The sequence below is a fragment of the Panthera leo genome, chromosome C1 (genome assembly GCF_018350215.1).
Source record: "Panthera leo isolate Ple1 chromosome C1, P.leo_Ple1_pat1.1, whole genome shotgun sequence".
Lineage (NCBI taxonomy): Eukaryota > Metazoa > Chordata > Mammalia > Carnivora > Felidae > Panthera > Panthera leo.
The window spans coordinates 95,593,575-95,615,147 of record NC_056686.1 but is presented as its reverse complement, the minus strand read 5'-3'; the positions used below and the strand labels follow the sequence as shown (position 1 = coordinate 95,615,147).

The window sequence follows — 21,573 nt, the reverse complement described above, 5'->3', positions numbered from 1 at the left end:
AAGTCGGACTCTTAACCGACTGAGCCAACCAGGCGCCCCAGAGTTCATATTTTAAAATGAAAAAAAACTGAAAACCAAATGGATAATCACATTGTAATATGGTAAATGCCATAATTGAATTATGAACTAATGTCATGTATGAACTATGAACTATGAACTATGTCATGTATGCTGCATGACAGCAGGGGTGATCCAGGCCGTGTTCATCTTTGTGCTAACTGGCTAGCACTGTGCATAGCACACAATGACTATACAATTAATATTGGTGAAAGTAAGATTTAACTGCATTTGATTAACCTAACTTCCCTTTTCTTTACCTTTGTTTTTTAGAATGCAAAGTATGGAGGAACCCTCTAAATCTTTTCAGAGGAGCAGAATATAGGAGGTATTACATTTTGCTTTCAGTAGAATTATGGCATTAGTCTTAGACTAAAAAGTATTATGGAAACATTTGTTTTATAAATATATCACAGCTCTTCTAGTTGGAGACATTGATACATAAAAAGGTAAAATGATGAGCCCAAGGTTTAGTTGGCAGCATCTTCACTGTATTTACATTTTTTTAGTTTATTTATTTATTTTGAGAGAGAATGTGAGCAGGGGAAGGACAGAGAGAGAGAGAGAGAGAGAGAGAGAGAGAGAGAGAGACTCAGACTCCCAAGCAGGCTCTGCACTGTCAGCACAGAGCCCAACACAAGGCTGGATCTCACCAACCATGAGATCATGACCTGAGCCGAAATCAAGAGTTAGACACTTAACCGACTGAGCCACCCAGGTGCCCCTAAAGATTTTTTTTATTAATTTAAGTAATTTTTACACCTAACATGGGGCTCGAACTCGTGACCCTGAGATCAAGAATCGCATGCTCATCCAACTGAGCCAGCAGTCACCCCAAGAAATTTCTTATCTTAGTATCAGGAACACTTATGCTTCCCTTTTTTTTTTTTTTTTTAGTGTTTGTTTATTTGTTTATTTATTTATTTGAGAGAGAGAGAGCACAAGCAGGGGAAGGGAGGAGAGAGAGGGGGACAGAATCCCAAGCAGGCTCCACACTATCAGCGCAGAGCATGATGCAGGGCTTGAACCCACGAACCATGAGACTATAACCTGAGCCAAAATCAAGAGTCAGGTGCTCAACTGACTGAGCCACCCAAGCACTCCATGCTGCTGCTTTTTTTTTTTTTTTAAAGTGTATTTATTTATTTTGAGAGGAAGAGAGCATGAGCAGAGGAGGGGCAGATAGAGAATCCCAAACAGGCTCTGCACCATCAGTGTAGAGCCCAATGTGGGGCTTGATCCTACAAACTGTGAGATCATGACCTGAGCCAAAATCAAGAGTTGGATGCTTAACTGACTGAGCCACCCAGGTGCCCCATTGTGCTTCTTTTTGAATGATTAGTTTCTCTTAAAGTCTAAACTGTATTGATGATCATTGTGTGAATTTAGAAAGCTTAAAGTCCTATTGTAGCCAACCGTTAGCAAAGGTACAAAAGTCTGGTATGTATTTCAATTAGCTTCATTCCAGAATCCACTGTATGGCCCAATTTTTGCTTTTACTGAGTCTTTTTTATGTGCTTCTAATTAGGGCTATTAATATTGTACATTATATTTTAACTGCTTTAAATCATTTTGGGAATAATGTAGATCATTAATAAATATTTTTTTATGATTTTACAATATGTAGCAAAACTTTGCTGGGGTGCCTGGGTGACTCAGTCAGTTAAAGTGTCTGACTCTTGATTTCAGCTCAGGTCATGATCTCATGGTGGTGAGATCGAGCCCTGCATTGGACGTTGTGCAGGTTGCAGAGCCTGCTTGAGATTCTTTTTCTCTCTCCCTTTGCCATTTCCTTGCTTGGGCACGTGCACTCTCTGAAAAACAAACAAACAAACAAAAACAACTTTGCTAAGTGAACAAGGATCTACTTTTTCTTTTTCCTTTATGATAATTTCTCAAAAAATAGCTAAAAACTTTAAATAGCAATGTAATTTATACTATTAAATTACTTAAAACCTTTGATCATCTACACATAAATAACACTTATAATGTACTTTTAAACTGTTTTTTTTTTACATTTTAAAATGTATGCATATTCACTGTAGAAAATTGGAAAATAAAGAGATGCATAAAAAAGAAAGTAAAAATCACCTTTTCCTATCACTAAATGATAAATGCAATTAGTATTTCCATTCATTCTCTCTTCTATATGCATGTATAGAAACAAAACTTGAACATCACAATGTGTATATAATTTTACATCCTTTTTTTCTAGCATATGAATTTCTCACAGAACCTTTTTATACAGGAATTTCTTCAAAAACATGATTTTATTCTATTTTGTTACATGGAGGTACCATACCTTACCTACTGCTCCCTATCTGGGTCACAGATTATGTTTCACTATCAACATTTACATTAGAAGGATATCTGTATATATAAATATTTAACCTATGATAATTAAACACCTATGATTATTTCCTTAGAGTTGATTTGTAGTACTGGGGTTCCTGAATCAAAGGGTGTGAACAGGTTGTCTTCCTGTCTCTTCTTTAGTATTTTCTTTTTTTAATTATGGAGATTTTCAAAAATCAAAAAAGTAAAGAATGGTATGATAGAATTCCATATACCCATTTCCTAGCTAGATGTGAATATTTTTAAGACTCTTAATAGATATTACCTAATTCATTTTTGGAAAGAGAAATGTATATGCCAATTTATATTTATACTAGCAGAATATGTGTGAGTCCATGTTCCATCTCATCCTTGACAATGTGTATTTTCCGATTTATTTTAACAGGTGAAAAATAAAAATTTGTAAATTTAATTCACTATTTGTTCATTACTAAGGAGATTGGACCCTTAAAAATATATTTATTAGCCAGTTTGGTAACTTGCTATTAATTATTGTGGGTTTCAGGGGGATAGGAAAGTTAAGTTTCTAATTTAGTAAAATCTGGAAAAAGTTTCTATTTATTTTATCCTTTTCAAGTCCTTTGCTGTTCTGATAATCTCGTAAAAATCCACCTATGTTTTCTTCTAGTTTCTTTGTAGTTTTACTTTTAATAATTCTAATTCACTGAAAATTTAAGTATATTTAGTAAGGTATGTATCTTAAGTCAAATTGTTTTATCCCTTCAAATCTAATTTAGAAGCACTAATAGTCTAGCCTTTTCCATTTTTTTTTTGTTTGTTTTGTTTTTAATCCACATCCAAATTAGCATATAGTGCAACAATGATTTCAGGAGTAGACCCCTTAATGCCCTTACCCACTTAGCCCATCCCCTCTCCCACAACCCCTCCAGTAACCCTCTGTTTGTTCTTCGTATTTAAGAGTCTCTTATGTTTTGTCCCCCTCCCTGTTTTTATATTATTTTTGCTTCCCTTCTCTTGTGTTCATCTGTTCTGTATCTTAAAGTTCTCGTATGAGTGAAGTCATATGATATTTGTCTTTCTCTGACTAATTTCACTTAGCATAATACCCTCTAGTTCCATCCACGTAGTTGCAGATGGCAAGATTTCATTCTTTTTGATTGCCCCCTCTTGGTTTTTGATGTTTTATTATCATAATCAAAGTAGTTTGTATAAGTTTTCTCTTATTTTTCTGATTATAATAAACTTTTAAAACATTCTGCAATAGAATTTGTAGCAATATATTTTTGCATTTTAAATAGTGTTTGTTGTAGCAGATAGAGGCTCTCTCATGTTCAATTTACATATTTTCTTGTATTTTGGTAAAGATACACTTGGGTGACTGGTAAAGAGCCACTTACCTACTATGACATGAATTTGTCAGCTCAGGACCATCAGACCTTTTTCACCTGTGACACGGACTTTTTACGTCCTTCAGACACAGGTATGTGTCATATCTGTTCATGGGGTAAACAGTGGTAATGAAAATTGTTTTAAAAGCCCTTTAGAGTTACTTATTAGAGTATACAAATTTATTTGGCTTGGGTTGTTTGCATCATTGATAAGAGACCCAGATTAAATTGAAACGAATTATGAGTGTACATTAACTTGTTACACTACCTATCCTTCTTATAAAGAATTTAAAATATTTTATAAAAATATGAAATTGCTTCTTTTGTTACCTAAAAAACATTTCAGATCAAATACAGCAACTGCTCATGGGAAATTAACACATGAAATTATATACATAAAGGAAGAGTAAGACAAAGTGCAAACACTGGGGCATGGCATGTGGGTTAGAATGGAGTATATTTTACCCTAGTCATTAGTTAGGGGTGCATATAAAGTAGTGGAAGATCATAGAAATGTCTATATTTAGGTGTCTCAGTCTTCTCTATAGAAGACAGTATTGAGATTCTTAAATGCATGGTTAAAGACAGGGACCTTTATCACAACTATTCTTTTACTTCAAATGCTCTCTCCCTTCTTATCTATCCTCCTACGTTTATGCTTCCTGCTTTTATCCTTCAAGATCCAGTTAAAAGTCACATTCTAGAAGAACCCTTCTCTGGCAACTCCAAAGTTAAACACTTTAATCTCTGTAGTTCTATAGTCCATGCCTCACTGAAACAATTCTAGTGAATTTATTCAACCACAAACATTTACTTGTTAATTTTGTCATGTTGCTTCAATGTTTATCTTCCCTAATAGGGTATGAAACTTTGGAAAGCAGGGACTATATTCTCATCATCTTTGAATCCTTATTATCTAGCACATTGCCTGGCATACTGTAAATATTAATATTTATTCTTTGATGAAAATATGAATGAATGACCTTGGTGTCACAGACGTCTTAAGCAATTTCACTAGTAATAGCTAACACTCGTACAGCACTTATTTTGCACCAAGCACTGTTCTAAGCAATTTGTATAAATGTTCTCACTTAATCTTCCCAATCATTTTATGAGTTAGGTACTTTTATCAGCCTCAGAAATAAAGGAATGGAGGCAAAGGGAATCAAGTAACATGCTCTAAGTAACCTAACTAATGAATGGTAAAGTTGGGTTTCAAATGCATATCTGACTCTTAACCACTATACTACTGCTGCTTCTATTCACCACAGTGATAGGCAGATGAAAATCAACAACAACAAGGGTCTGAAAAATAGCCAGTTTTCCAGCATTAAAGTGAGTTCTTTGTGATCTATATCTGCTGGGTTAAATATACTAAGGGTAGATAATAGCAGGAAAGCCAAGCATCTTTGGAATGGTTACATAAAGTGGTTTAATTGCAAATAGAAGAAAAAGAAATTGCTTTATGTTTATATGCTTAGTGTTTACACTAATGGCAAAAGTGTCATATTGGGGGAATAACAGAAATGGAAACTAGTATTTTATGTTAACTTTAAAGACTTCGAGAAATGAAGGCTTCACCTCCTTCTCACAAGAAGAATTATAGACATTGGTGGGCTTTGCAAATAGCAACCATGGCTATCCACTAAAGCTGTGCTCTTAGGACATTTTTGCTCACATACCTCCTAAAGGAATTTTGAGAAACTATGTATCCTTTCACACATTTTTAACTTGATATCATAAGATTAAATAATTGTAAAGAATATAATTTTTGACATGTTACAGACAGTTAAAAATAAAACGAGATTACCCTATATTTGGATATATCTCAAGTAATCTAATGACTTGATACCCACCATTATCCATTGAAAAAGACATGAATTAATACTCTTTAGCAGTAGAAAATTTTGTAAAGTCCATTTTCTTCTTGAACTCATCCATTTTACACCTCTAATATAATTTTCTTATAATTATTATATATTTGAGAATCTTTTATTTATCACACATGCTTTTCCACCATAAAAATTATTTGCATAAGTTTCTTAAAATTTAAATTTCCTTTGATCCTAAGTTCTAAATGATAGCATGTACTTTAATTATATTTTTTGTCAAATCCTTAGAGCTACATATTTGGCTTTTTTAACTTTGGAAAATGTCCTCCATATAACCTAATTGGCTGGGTGAGTTCTCATTATCAATTCTATCAACCAAACCAGACTGACTTTCTGACAGAGAAGTCTGACTTCATTTTTCAAGTCAAATAAACATGCTAACATGCATCCCTATGACAGCCATCTCTCTTCTGAATTTAGATTCTAAGATAGAAAGATAGATAAGTCTTGGAGCTTTGCCTAGAGCCTATCACTTGGCCAAAATAAGATTCCAGTGCCTTTAGTATCCTTTACTAGTGCCCCCTTTGCTTGCTGTGAGGAGACCTCCCCTTAGGAGCAGCACATTCTTTGATAGTAAGGGGAGAGCAGTGCTGATAAATGGAATTGATAAAAATTGTTTTCACTCTCTCCCCACTACAATATACTTGAATTCAGAGCATCCAGGGGCCAGACTACACTTAGTTCTTTTTTTTTTTTTTAATTGTTTTAATGTTTATTTATTTTTGAGGGGGAGAGGGACTGAGTGTGAGCAGGGGAGGGGCAGAGAGAGAGGGAGACACAGAATCTGAGGCAGGCTCCAGGCCCTGCACTGTCAGCACAGAGCCTGATGCGGGGCTCAAGCTCACGAATGGTGAGATCACGACCTGAGCTGAAGTGGGATGCTTAACTGACTGAGCCACCCAGGTGCCCCAGGGGTACACTTATTTCTAATGCCTAACTTCATTGTTAAGTAGAAGGAATCCCCTGACAAAAAATGGCTGCCCCTAAACCCAAGCTTTGAATTGTCCTTTTTGGCACTTGCAGATGTTTATACTCTAGAGAATGCACCTTAGAAAAATTCAGGATGGGTGAAAAAAGCCTTTCTTTTGTAAAAGAGAAGAGAATAAATACATCTTTTGGGGAGTGGGGAAGCAGATGTTGGGTAGGAAAGGAAAACCAGCATGATGTACAGACCACTCAGAAACATTCTTCAAGTAGATCAGTTCTAGAAAAGAGTCATATAAAGTTGAGACTTTATAAATTGATTCTCTTAAAACCATGCATCCTATTTTGGTCCTTGCAAAGTTTCATGTACTTCTAGAGGTATGCATACTCCCAGCTAAATGCTGAGCTCAAGGACAGACTTTTATCTGTGAATTGATCCATATTGATCTTTTCAGACATTCACATAAAGGTAATGATTTATATCTGTAGTTTTACATTAAAAAAACATGTACATATGTGATGTGACAAATTTCTCTTGACTATTGTCATCAGTTACTAAGTTAGTAGATTCTGTTCTCTTCCTATTGACTTGTTTACTTAAGGCAGAAAACAAATATATTCTCAGGGCCAGCCAGCACTGTTTTGGTTTTTGAAAAGATTTTATTTTTAAGTGATCTCTACACCCAGTATAGGCTTAAACTCACAATCCTGAGATCATGAGTTGCATGCTGCACTGACTGAGCCTGGCTAGCAGTGTTTTTTGAATAATTTGTTTTCATGGTATTTTCAACACTTAACAATCAGGAGATTTGATATTAAAACCCAGGTGTACACTTGTTACAAGTTGGAAAATATGGCAAAACTGGACCTGCATGTCCACTTGGCAATAATCAGTTAGACCTTTTAGTTTACATATTTTTTTCTGCCTGGTCTTTGTAGGCATCTACATTTATGACTCCTGATCTTGAGATTGGCTCTTCTCTTTTCTGCTTGATAGTATACTGGAATGTTATTTAACTTAAAAAAATAGATTAAATTGATTGAATTGCTAATTGCTTGTGTTATTTTTTTGAGCATGTCAAGATCTCTTAAAGAGAACAGTTGAATACTAAATCAATATTTTCCTTTAAATTATTCCTAAGCCTTTTTTAAAGAAAGAAATACACATTTTTCTTCTTATGCTTTATTTCCCCTTTCCCTTTTAGCTTGGAACTGCATTGGTTGTGAGGATTAATCTTGAAAGGCTGGGTAGAGCAGTTTAAAACATAATAAGAATAAGAACAAATGCTTAAAGGTGGATCATATGACCTTACTAGAAATAAAAGAAATGCAGGGGCGCCTGGGTGGCTCATTCGGGTAAGCAACTTCAGCTCAGGTCCTGATCTCACAGTTCATGAGTTTGAGCCCCGGGTTGTGCTTCCTGCTGTCGGCACCAGAGCCCACTTAAGATCTGCTGGCCCCCTGTCTCTCTGCCCCTCCCCCCGCAAAGAAATGCAAATGAAGATGAGATAGTTTCCACATATTAAATTAGCAAAATTGTTACTACTCAGTGTTGCTAAGCAGGGAAACTCTCTCTCTCTCTCTCTCTCTCTCTCTCTCTCTCTCTCTCATCCACTGCCTGAAAGAATGTAATTTAATACAATCTTATTGAGAAGAGTTTCGGAGTGTATATCCAACCATTTAACCAACCATTCCACTTCTAGAAAGGAAATATTTGGTCAGGTATGCAAAAGTAGATGTTGAAAGATGGTTATTACAACATTTCTATAATTATAATCAAAAGAATTGCTTAAATAGTTCCAGTATACTAGAATATCAAATAACCATTTAAAATGTTAATAAAGATTCAGCATCAAAATTTGACTTGTAAATATCATGTAACTTAAAGAAGAAAGCCCCATCATTAAAACTGGCAAGTCTAATATTAGTCTTTATTTTTATTTTTATGTAATATTTTAATGTTTCAACAAAATGCTATTCTCTCTTTTTTTAAATTTTTTTTTTCTTAATGTTTATTTCTGAGACAGAGAGAGACAGAGCATGAGTGGGGGAGGGGCAGAGAGAGAGGGAGACACAGAATCCGATGCAGGCTCCAGGCTCCAGGCTCCAGGCTCCAGGCTCCAGGCTCCAAGCTCTGAACTGACAGCACCGAGTCCGACATGGGTCTTGAACTCACGGACCATGAGATCATGACCTGAGACGAAGTCGGTCACTCAGCTGACTGAGCCACCCTGGCCCCCCAACAAAATGCTATTCTTTACCTGGTTATTATCAGATGGGTGCTGACTTGCATCAATTTGTCAAGTTCAGGAAACATTAGCTGTCAGCCAGATGGTGACATATTTGATATGAGAAATGTATTTTTGTTACACAAGTAGAATATATTGTCTTCTTTTCTAAGCCAAGACTAATATTTTGTTTCCAAAGGAAAACTCAAACATTTTCCACATTATTCTTTCTGGACAGTTGTAGGTTTTGTTCCAAAAGCAACATTCATAGATTCTCTATTTTTCTTATCAAACTTGAAATAGGCCAGATAGTTTCATGAATCTACTTTGTTTATTTGTTTATTTAATTTTTAGGAAACTTATTTTTTTAGCATGAAATCTTATTTGGTATTTATTACTATGAAATTTTCATTTTGGTACAGTAATTGGTAGCAAAACTAATATTGTTATTCTAGAAAGATCTTCATTTAGGCTTTGTTGAATCTTGGTAGAGACTGACATTTTCCACAAATGGACAATATTCTAAATTAATTACTTTTTCCACCTTTTTATACAAAATGCAAATTCAAACATTGTTCCTGCATTGAGTCATTGGTTAGACAAAGCCTTTTTTTAAGTGTTTTGTATATTTTAACAGTTCCATAGACTCTTTGCAAAGTGATTTAAAAAGTAGAATATTTCATATTGATTATAATTTGATGTCACTCAGACTCAATATGCATTTAGAAATATAAATGTTCATGTATAATAATGATGCAATCAAATGGATTAAACACTTTATATGTTGTTACTTAAATCAGAGAAAGAATATATTTTTATTGTATGTGAAGCTTCCAAATTTAATGCGAATTTCTCATAAGATTAATGTGAACTAACACCCCAATTTCTTGTTTCTTATGTTTAAGAACATGTTATTTAAAGTTCTGTTTACTTTCATAGCTCATTCTTCATATGTTTTGAGTAAGATTATTTATGTTTACCATCTCATCTACTTTTTGAAATATTTTTCCTACAGTTATGCAGAAGGCATGGAGGGAAAGAAATCCTCCAGCTCGAATCAAAGCAGCCTATCAAGCTTTAGAATTAAACAATGAGTAAGTTTGAAATATATGGAAAGTAAGTTTGTTTTGAAGGAAACCCAGGCAAATGATTTTATGTTATCTTTTGTCTGTTCCTAAAACACTTGGAGTCATTACCAGTCCCCTTATTTTGCATACTAGAGAGAAATTTTGCAGTGTTCACATCTGTACTTTGCTTCCTAAATTACAAGCTTATCTATGCTTTTGAATAGAAATTATCCTAGAAATACTTTTTAAATGGAGAATGCTGAACTAATTGGTTATAATACTTGATAGTTAAAGAGTACTAAAATACTTATGCCACCTGTATTAATTTTGTTTTTCATTTAAGTCATTCATTTAAAGCATTCATTCAGTCCTGAGAACTTTAGTTGCTAATGGGATTGGAGGCATGAGAAGAGGATTCAAAATAAATGATATGTAGCTCTAACTTTTTTTCATGTTAAGAACATTTATTTTTTATAGCTCTTTGTATCAACTCTACATTTTGAAAAGGCAAAATGTAAAATCATAATATTTAAGTGGGGCAGATCAGTAAGTGTTAATCTGATACTGAATAAATGCCAGGAATAAAAATACAGCCCTAGTCAGGGTTAATCAAGAAATGCTTCCTGAATAACGTGAATTTAACATTGTCCCCTGTATCCTGCAACAAGATATATTATCCTTATTAAGAAGACCTTTCCAAGGTGGAGCAAAATCACAGTGTGGGGAACTCCAAAAGCAGTGAATCAGCTTTATTGAAACCCTAGAAACTAATCAAAAGTTTATAACATCCTGGAGAATGCATAATCAATTTAAAAAAACAGCCGAATTTCTATAAGAGAGCATTGTGGTGTTTTAACTTACACTGACCCCATCCCCCACTCCGTAGCTCAGTGGGGCAGCCTTGAAGACAAAAAGTCTTCATTTTGGGTATAGGTTCCAACTACCAGAGGAAGTGGAATGGATTTTATTCTTAAAAAATTGTGGTTGTTTATTTTGACCTGTCTGGTGTTCCCTGAAGGACCAACTTAAAAGGCTTGTCTTTATTTGGGTTAATTCTGAACTCTCCCAGCATTGACACAGCTACACTGGGGGGCATTTGTTGAAAACGTTTAAAGGCAAATGCATTAGTCCCTGCTGCCCTGGGGGCAAGGGATAACAGCTGGGGCAAACAATAGACAAATCAGAAAGCTTGTGAGGAAAGGTTGGGGAATTAGATACTTTAGGAAGTAAAGGCTTTCAAAAGCTCTCACATATTCCTGGGAATCTCAAACGTCCCACATATACCTAAGGTTGGGCATATGCTCAGAAAAGACTTAAGAAGGCCCTAAGCTCTGTCTAAATTTCAGGTTCTGCACAAACAGAAAGTAAAGGCTAAGGCAGAATTGTATGCCTGACTGAATGTTGAAGGTGTGCCCCAACACACAGAACCAATCTGCAAAGACTTGGTTTTTTTGTTTTGTTTTTGGTTCCAGGTATTTAAGGCAGTCTCTATCACATCACTGGCTGATAAATCAGGCAACAGAGCAGAGGCTTCACTGGTCATATATGATAAAGAATACAAATTTCATAAAATTCAGAAAAGTCACTAAGCAAGTAAACAACTGCAACAGGCAACAACAGCAAGCCACGGGGAGGAGGGGGAAATCTGATTTCTAGAGTTGCTAGATTATGATATTCAAAATTTGTAGTTTTCAACAGAAAAATTACCAGACATAGAAAGAAACAAAATATATCCCATACAAAGAAAAGAAAGGAAAGGAATGGAGACTGTTCTTGAGGAAACCCAGACTTTGGACTTTCTAGATAAAAACTTTAAATCAAATATTTTCAATATGCTCAAAGAGGTAGAGAAAGCCATGTACAAAGAACAAAAGGAAATCATGAGAAGAATGTTTCACCATTAGAGAATATCAATAAAGATCCCGAAATCTAGAAAGAAATCTAGGGACAAAAGTAGAAATAAATCTAGAAACAAAGACCAAGAAACTCAGTGAACCCCAAGTAAGATATAATCAGAGACATTCACATTGAGACCATAGACAAGGGGAGATTACTGAAAGCAGCAAAAAAGAAGTGACTCATCATGTATGAGGGATCCTCAATAAGATTAACAGCTGATTTCTCATCAGAAACCATAGAAGCCAGAAGGCAGTGGGATGACAAAGTCAAAATTCTGAAAGAAAGAAAACTGCTAACTACAGACTCTATATCCAACAAACCTGTCCTTCAAAAATGAAGGGGAAATTAAGACAATCCCAGATGAACAGAAACTGAGAGTTCATTGCTAGTAGACCTGTAATTATGCAAAATGCTTAAAGGAGTTTTTCAGGCTGAACTTAAAGGACATTAGACAGTCTTGACTCTACACAAAGCAACAAAGAACACCAGTAAAAATAATTTCATAGGCAAATATAAAAGTTAATATATTTTGGGTTTGCAATTCTTTTTTTTTTTTCAATATGACTTAAAAGACAACAATGTAAATAATTATAAATTTATGTTAATGGACGTACAGTATATAAAAATGTAATTTGTGACAATAACAGCATAAGGTGGGGGGAAGGAGCAAAATTTTGTATACTATAGAAACTAGGTTAGTATTAATTGAAACTAGATTGCTGTAAATTAAGAAGTTAAATATAGGGGCGCCTGGGTAGCTCAGTCGGTTAAGCGTCCGACTTCAGCTCAGGTCACGATCTCGCGGTCCGCGGGTTCGAGCCCCGCGTCGGGCTCTGGGCTGACGGCTCAGAGCCTGGAGCCTGCTTCCGATTCTGTGTCTCCCTCTGTCTCTGCCCGTCCCCTGTTCATGCTCTGTCTCTCTCTGTCTCAAAAATAAATAAACGTTAAAAAAAAAAATTAAAAAAAAAAAAGTTAAATATAATTGTTAATTGTTAATCACCTAAAAGTAACTAAAAAACATAGTAAAAGAAGTGACAAGGAAATCAAAATGGTATGCTAGAAAATACCTAACACAATTACTTCAGGAAATAAGGACAAAAAAGGACATATAGAAAACAAATAGGAAAATAGTAGAAACAAGTCCTTCCTTTCCATTAACTACTTACATGTAAATAGATGAAACTCTCCAGTTAAAGGCATTTTTTGGCAGAATGGATTTAAAAAATACTTAAATCATATGCTGTCTATAAGAGACTCATTTTAGACAGACACAGAGAAGTAGAAAGTAAAATTATGGAAAAAGATTTTCATGCAAATAGTAACCAAAAGAGAGCTGCAATGGCTAAACCAATATCAGACAAAATAGAGTTTAAGACAAAAAATATTTTTTTTAATTTTTTAATGTTATTTTTGAGAGTGGAGGGGATGGGCAGAGAGGAAGGAGGCCAGAGGATCCAAAGCAGGCTCTGTGCTTACACGGAGAACCCGATGTGGGGCTTGAACTCATGAACCATGAGTGACCTGAGGCAAAGTCGGACAATTAACCAACTGAGATGCCCCAAGACAAAATTTTTATGAGACAATTACATTATCTAATGATAAAAGAGGTTCAGTTTATTAAGAATACACAACAATTTTAAACTTACATGCATCTAATAACAAAGCCCCAAAATATATGAAGCAAAAACTGACAGAATTGAAGGAAGGTAATAGACAGTTCAACAATGATAGTTGGAAACTTCAACATGCAATTTCAATAATGGATAGAATAATTAGACAAAAGATACACAATGAAATGAAAGACTTGAAGAACACTATAAACTAATTAGACCTAACAGACATCTGTATAGTAAGTACTCTACCCAACAGCAGTGGAATACATGTTCATCTCAAGTGTACATGGAACATTCTCCAAGATGCATCACATATTATGATATAAACAATTCTCAATAAATTTCAAAACATTGAAATTATATAAACTATTCACTGCAACCATATTTTCTAATAAAATTAGAAATCAATAACAAGGAAATCTGGAAATTCCACAATATTGGAATATGTGGAAGTTAGACAAGTTTTAACCAATGAGTCAAAGAATAAATCACAAGGAAAAAATCAGAAAATACTTTGTGATGAGTGAAAATGAAAGCACAACATACCAAAACTTATGAGACACAGAGAAAGCAGTGCTCAGAGAAAAATTTATAGCTGTAAACACTTGCATTAATAAAAAAAGATCTCAAATTAATAACTTAAACTTTATACCTTCCGTAACAAATGAGAAGATGGGGGCGCCTAGGTGGCTCAGTTGGTTCAGCAACCGACTTCGGCTCAGAGCATGATCTCACAGTTCGTGGGTTCAAGCCCTGTGTGGGGCCCTGTGCTGAAAGCTTAGAGCCTGGAACCTGCTTTGGATTCTGTGTCTCCCTCTCTCTCTGCCCCTTCCCCACTCCTCTGTCTCTCTGAAAATTAAATAAACATTAAAAAAAATTTTTTAAATGGGATGGGGGATGGGCTAAATGGGTAAGGGGCATTAAGGAATCTACTCCTGAAATCATTGTTGCACTGTATGCTAACTAACTTGGGTGTAAATTTAAAAAATAAATAAAAATTTAAAAAATGAAAAAAAGAAATGAGAAAATGAAGAGCTAACTAAACAACAAACAGAAGGCAGTAACAAAGATTAGAGTGAGATAAACAAAATAGAGTAGAAAAAAAGAATGAAGCCAGAGGTTGGTTTTTTAAAAGATCAACAAAATTGACAAACTTTTTAGCTAGACTAAAAAAGAGATAAGACTCAGATTACTAAAACTAAGAATGAAACTGAGAACATTACTACTGACCTTATAGAAATGAAAAACATAAGAGAATTCAGTGAACAATTATATGCATACAAATTAGGTAAATGGACACATTTCTAGCAACACAGTACCAAGACTGACCCAAGATGAAATGGAAAATCTGAATAGACCTGTAACAAGTGAAGAGATGGAATCGATAATTTAAAAACTTCCAAACAAAGGCAACCAGGACTAGATCCCTTCACTGGCAAATGCTACCAAGCACTTGAAGAAGAAATAACACCAGTTCTTAAACTCTTCAAAGAAATAGAAGGGAAGTAACTCTTCCTAACTCATTCTGTGTAGGCAGTATTGCCCTCATACCAAAATCAAACAAAGACATCACAAGAAACAAAAACTATAGGTTAATGTCCATTATGAATACAGATGCAGAAATCCTCACCAAAATACTAGCACGGAAAATCCAGCAGCATGTCAGAAGAATTATATACCGTGAACAAATGGGATTTATCCCAAGAAGGCAAGGGTGGTTTAAAATATGAAGATCAGGAGCTCCTGGCTGGCTCAGTCAGAAGTGCACGTGACTCTTGATCTCATGATGCATTTGAGCCCCTTGTGGGGTGTAGCGATTACCTAAGTAAATAAAACTTAAAAAAATATGGGGGCACATGGGTGGTTCAATTAGTTAAGCATCCAACTCTTGATTTCAGTTCAGGTCGTGATCTCACAGTTCCTGAGTTTGAGCCCATGTCAGTCTCCATGCTGATGGTGTACAGCCTGCTGGAGATTCTCTCTCCCTCTCTCTCTGCCCCTCCCCTGTTCTCCCTCTCTCTTTCTCTCAAAATAAATAAACTTTTTTAAAAAATATGAAAATCAGTCAATGTAAGATACCACATTAATAGAAAAAAGAATGAGAACCACGTGGTCATCTCTATTGATGCAGAAAAGGTATTTGACAAAATCCAACACCATTTTATGGTAAAAACACTAAAAAAAAAGGACAGGAATGGAAGGAAACTTCCTTAAACTGCCACTTCCTGCCACTTCTATTTAAGGTCTGGACTGGACTGGAAGGGTTAGCCAGTGCAATTTGGTAAGAATGGGGGAGAAATGGCTTCCAAATCATAAAGGAAAAAGTAAAACTTTATTCACAGATTACATGATCTTATGCATAGAAATCCCAAAGAATCCACACACAAAAAAACTGGTAGAGCTAACAAAAGAGTTCAACAAAGTTATTGTCTATAGGACATAAAGAAAACAAATAGGAAATGGCAGAAACAAGTCCTTCTTAATGTCTGTCATATATCTATACACTAATAGTAGATAGTCTGTAAAAGAAATTTGAAAAACAATTCCATTTATAATAGCATCAAAAATGGTAAAATATTTAAGGATTAAATTTAACCAAGGAGTGCAAGATTTGTACACTAAAAATGATGAAGTATTTTTGAAAAAGTTAAAGAAGACTTAAGTAAATGGAAAGACATCCCATGTTCATGAATTGGAATACTTAATATTGTTAAGATAACAGCACTCCTCAAGCTGATCTTCAAATTCAGTACAATTCCTGTCAGGATTTCAGTAGCCATGATTATGAAATGGACCAGCCAATCCTAAAATTCACATGGAATTGTAAGAGCCCTCAAAGAGCCAAAACAATCTTGAAAAAGAATAAAGTTGGAGAACTCACTTCCTGATTTCAAAACTTACTATGAAGCTGCAGTAATTAAATAAAGATAGACATCTAGGTTGATGGAATCAAATTGTGAGTCCAGAAATAAACCCATGCATTTATGGCCAATTGATTTTTGTGCCAGGACCATTTTTTAAAAATGTTTATTTATTTATTTTGAGAGAGAAAGAGAGAGAGTGAGCAGGGAAGGGCAGAGAGAAGGGAGAGAGAGAATCCCAAGCAGGCTCCATGCTGTCAGCCTAGAGCCCAATGTGGGGCTCACTCTCACAAACCATGAGATCATGACCTGAGCCAAAATCAAGAGTCTGACACTTAACCAGTTGAGTCACCCAGTGCCCCTGACAAGGTTGCCAAGACCATTGCGTGGGGGAAAGAATAGTCTTTTCATTAAGTGATACTGGGCAAATGGATAACTACGTAAAAAAGCAACCCTTACATCACATCGTAAACAATTAAAAATTAATCAAAAACCTAAATTTATGAGCTAAAACTATAAACTCCTAGAAGAAGACAGGGGCAAATTTTCAAGACTGGATTTGGCAATGGTTTCTTAGATATGACACCAAAAGCGCAAGCAACAAAAACAAAAACAAAAAAAAATTAGATAAATTAGACTTCATCAAAATTAAAAGCTTTTGTGCATTGAAGGATACTATCAAGAAAGTGAAAAGACAACCCACAGAATGAGAGAAAATGTTTGCAAGCCATATTTGATGAGTCTGGCATTCAGAATATATCAAGAGCTGTTAACAACTCAATAACAAAAAGATAACCCAATTAAAAATGAACAAAGGATTTGAATAGACATTCCTTCAAAGAAGATATATAAATGACCAATAAGCACATGTAAAGGTGGTTGACATCATTCATCGCTAGGGAAATTAAAATGAAAGCAACAATGAGATGTCCTTTCACAAGATGGGTATAACAAAAACCTCCAGAAAATACCAAATGTTTGCAAAAATGTGGAGAAATCAGAACCCTCATACATTGCAGGTAGGAATGTAAAATGGTATAGCCACTGTGGAAAACAGTTTGGCAGTTTGTCAAAAAGATAAAACTAGAACCATCATATGCCCAGCAGTTCCACAGCTAGGCATACGCTGAAGAGTACTGAAAGCAGGTGTTCAAACAGAAACTTTTAAACAGATGTTCCCAGCAGTATAATAGCCTCAAACTGGAACCAACCCAGATGGCCATCAGGTGATGATGAATGGATAAACAGAATGTGGTGTATCTATACAATGGAATATTATTCAGTCATAAAAAGTAGTGAAATACAGCCACATGCTACATGAATGAATCTTGTAAATATATTGAAAGTCTGTGGATGACATACTTTAAAATGGCTAATTTTGTGATGTGAATTTTACATTAATTTTAAAAAAAAGCAACACTCCTAATAATTCTTTCAATATTCATAAAGTTAATTTCTGTATTAACATGTCCATTAAAAATATTTTTGAACAAATACAAGAAAGCTCTGAGAGGAAAGAACTTCTTTTTATCATATAGCTATGCTATAATTTAAAATTATATTCATATTTTGATTCTACTCCATCAATTTATACCTATCTAGATCTTTTAAAAGTGCTTTTATTTTGTTATTTAAAAGCATTTGAATTATGTTTAGAATGGCAGTTTGGGAGCCTAGCGTTTAAAGCAGCAATATATCTAACGCTTCAGAGAAATCTAATATAATGTAATAGCAAAATGTCTGTTGATGAGTGAAATTATCATATAGTCAATTTAGTGTAGTATTTGAAGGATGCTGAAATAGTCCAATTTCCATTTGATACGTTCAAAAGATCCTTCTTGTCCCCAGTTGTTTGATAGTTACCTTGCCATCATTTTTGTTTTATGCCTGGTCTTGTAGTTTTACCAACAATTTCTCTTCTCTTCCTAAATACTGTTCAATAGAAACATAACATGATCCATATAAGTAACTTTAAATTTTCTGGTAGCCAGATTTAAAAAGTAAAAAGAAATAAGTGAAATTAACCTAAATAATATATCTTCTTAAGCTGTATTCAAAATATTAAAATATTATTTTAATGTATAATCAATATATTTTTTAAACTTTTAAAGTATTTTATATTCTTCCAAGTCTTCAAAAGCCATTGTGCACTTTGCACTGACCTCCCATCTCAGTTCAGATTAGACACACTTCAAGTGGTCAGTAACTACATGTGGTAATGACTACAGTACTTGACAGTGCAGGCTTAGATAACTAGCATATTGTCTCCAGGAGAGATGTACTTGCTGTTTCTGGAAATGGAAACTTTTTCTCTTTTTTTGCCCCCAAACAAGTTAATTTCTCTTTATTAGCCAGCTTTTGACTTAATTGATAGAGAAGTCTTTGTGTTTCAGTAGGGTGAAGAAACTTAGAGTGAGTGTGGGTGTGACAAGTATGAGCAACAGTGCAGGAGGAAAGACTAGAATTCAGACCAAGGGAGTTTTGCCACAACATGATTGTGGTTAAGTCTAAGAGAGGATGGGGTAGCATGCAGAAGGAAGGCTCAGGGTTGGGAAAAAGGGCTATTTCTGGAATGATCGGTTTCTAAGTCATATGTTAAAAGTGCCTAGTTGACTGTGGGACTTTCTTCTCAATCTTCACCATCTTCCATACCTGCCCTCATTAGATCGATATTAACAGTATAGAGTGGCTAAGAGTAGGCATGACCACTAGAATGCATAGTCCCTTGAACTGCTTTCTACATAATTCTTTATATATCTTACTTTCTTACCCCTTTCCCAAAAGAAAAATATGGGACAAACAGAGAATGGATATAGAAGTAAAATAGAAAATAAAGAGGAGAAAGGTAGGAAAGGAGAAAAATTGCAGAAACACACAAAAAATATACCAATATACCCCTAATAAATTATAAAGTACTGAGTGAAGTTTTCTTTTTTTCCTCCAAGAGATGGAAAGTCTAGGTAAAGGTAGGGAAATGTGATGCAGAACAAAGGGACATATCCAAGAGAAAATACTTGCCTTAACCATTTTACTTAAAATTGCCTTACTTGCTTTCTTCATAGCTGTGCCACTGCATATGTTCTACTGGCTGAGGAAGAAGCAACAACTATTGTGGATGCTGAAAGGTTATTTAAACAGGCACTCAAGGCAGGAGAGACAATTTACAGGCGGTCACAGCAGTGCCAGCACCAAAGTCCTCAGCACGAAGCTCAACTGAGTAAGCAAATCTGAACTGATTTTACCTTTTAGCTCCTGAAATTGGCTCATTTATGTTTAAGACACAAACAACAATAAGTAAAAAAACAAAAACAAAAACACACACAAAAAAATCCTTACTATTTCGAGGTTAGCTTCTTTTCAGAAGAGATAGCTAATGTATTCATAATGTCTACAAGCCAGCAAGACAAATATGCATTAGCTAGAGAATGCTTACAGAAGGGAACAGATGTGCTCTGGTTATTGAGAGATGTGCTGCTCTTAGACTTAACAGTAATTTATTTCATGTGAAAACTGGGTTGGTCATTGGAGAAATACAGCTCAAAAATATTCAAGATTCAGGAGACCATTCTAGTAACGATAAGCAGGTATTACCTTTATCCTCACCCTTACCCCAAGCAATGGTGAAAGTACATCATTTGGTTTGCTCTTCAGACTGTATGTATCTCCACAGAGTGCCAGGGAGTCACCCCTTTGGTATAAAAATTCAGCCTTACCCTTGGCATTGATTCTTTCTTTGACTTTTCTCTATGATGTGTTTGAGAGCATATGGGCCATAGCAACTGAAATTCTTTCCACTCTTAGGGATACTCTCTCAGCTGTGATTGAGATACTTCCACCAAAGATGTTAGAATCTGTAGTGCTGTTGCTTCCTGCTATTTTTTGTGGCCAGAGCATTTTAGTTTAATGATTTTGGCAGATTATGGGCAATAAATTGAAATATGTTTACATAATGTATTATCTGCTAGCAGTTAAGTTCTAAATCTTTTGTTTGTGGAAATTAAAATTTGGATAATGTTTTCTCTCCAAACTAAATATTGATGTATACAGTATGTTTCATTAATGTATGTTGTTATGGCACACAACTGTGGGAATATATAATTTTGCAGTCTGGAACTAATGAAACTACATCTGTGAAAAAGCCATGCCATTTGTCTTTGTATAATCTCAAATATGATTATGAGGTACTTACAGAAATATTTGTTAGCTCTTTCTAGAAATAGTTTTATAGTTTGTTAGTTACTAGCTGTTGAGCAAAAGTTCACTCTAGCCATGGAAATTTTGTTTTGAACATATTTTATCAGTTAAAACAATAGAGAATGTTAAAATAATAGGTTGTTTATGCAGAAACTCAATAGGTTAGATTTATTTTTTCTATTTAATGTATATATTTCTTCTATGTTAATATTAAAATATACTTGTCGAGTATACACAAATTAATTTATAATGTACTCAGATTCCTTACTGTTAGAGGCAAAAGTAATTCTGTATATATAGAAAGATTTTAAGCTTTTACCATAAAAAACTTCACACATACACAAAAATAGCATAATGAACTCTCATTCAATGTTCATCACCCAAATTCAATAATCATTCCATTCGGAAACAATTTAATTTTAATTGAAGCTTCCAGGGTAAGCCAATAAAATTAATGGATAATATGTTAATGAAATAGTAGGTCATAATACAAAGTGATAGTTGTGTCATTTTTTTTTTAAATAGGAAGAGATACGAATGTACTGGTATATATTAAAAGAAGATTAGCAATGTGTGCAAGAAAATTAGGAAGAATAAGAGAAGCAGTAAAAATAATGAGAGATGTAAGTAAATTTGATGATTGGATGTTTATAATTTTTCCTTGAAAAACTGAAAATGTGGTTTAAGTTGCCAGTTATTTTAATGCAAAATCATTATTTTTTAAATGGTAGTCTTTATAACAAGATATTTATTTAGTATACGTACATTTCTTAAGGCTTGAGTCTTCACAGTTTTGTTAAGACACTAAAGAATTTCTACTTTAATGAATCAGATTCAGCTCTGTTGAGTTCCTTTGCTATAAGTTTAATCTTTTTTTCCTTTTAATGTACAGCTGATGAAAGAATTTCCTCCTCTTACCATGTTGAACATCCATGAGAATCTCCTAGAATCACTTTTAGAATTACAGGCATATGCAGATGTTCAGGCTGTCCTAGCAAAATATGATGGTGAGTGATAATTGACTTAGTTGATAGCATGGTTAAAATATTTTTTCAATTATGTAATCATAAATATGATTCTGTTCTGGTATTTCTTTGATTTTCTCTTCCTATTCTAAACAGTCAGTATTTAGAA

The 21,573-nt window shown here is 34.5% G+C and overlaps 1 protein-coding gene across 7 annotated transcripts in view; it reads left to right on the top strand.

The window, feature by feature from the left end:
• Positions 1 to 21,573, top strand: part of ST7L (suppression of tumorigenicity 7 like) — an 81,312-nt gene that overhangs the window by 8,576 nt on the left and 51,163 nt on the right. For all 7 annotated transcript variants that reach the window (XM_042953435.1, XM_042953438.1, XM_042953440.1 and 4 more), the window contains 6 exons: positions 331 to 385; positions 3,738 to 3,853; positions 9,821 to 9,899; positions 19,308 to 19,462; positions 20,965 to 21,062; positions 21,332 to 21,446. In XM_042953435.1, coding sequence (XP_042809369.1) covers positions 331 to 385; positions 3,738 to 3,853; positions 9,821 to 9,899; positions 19,308 to 19,462; positions 20,965 to 21,062; positions 21,332 to 21,446 — 618 coding nt within the window. The remainder of the gene's footprint in view (positions 1 to 330; positions 386 to 3,737; positions 3,854 to 9,820; positions 9,900 to 19,307; positions 19,463 to 20,964; positions 21,063 to 21,331; positions 21,447 to 21,573) is intronic.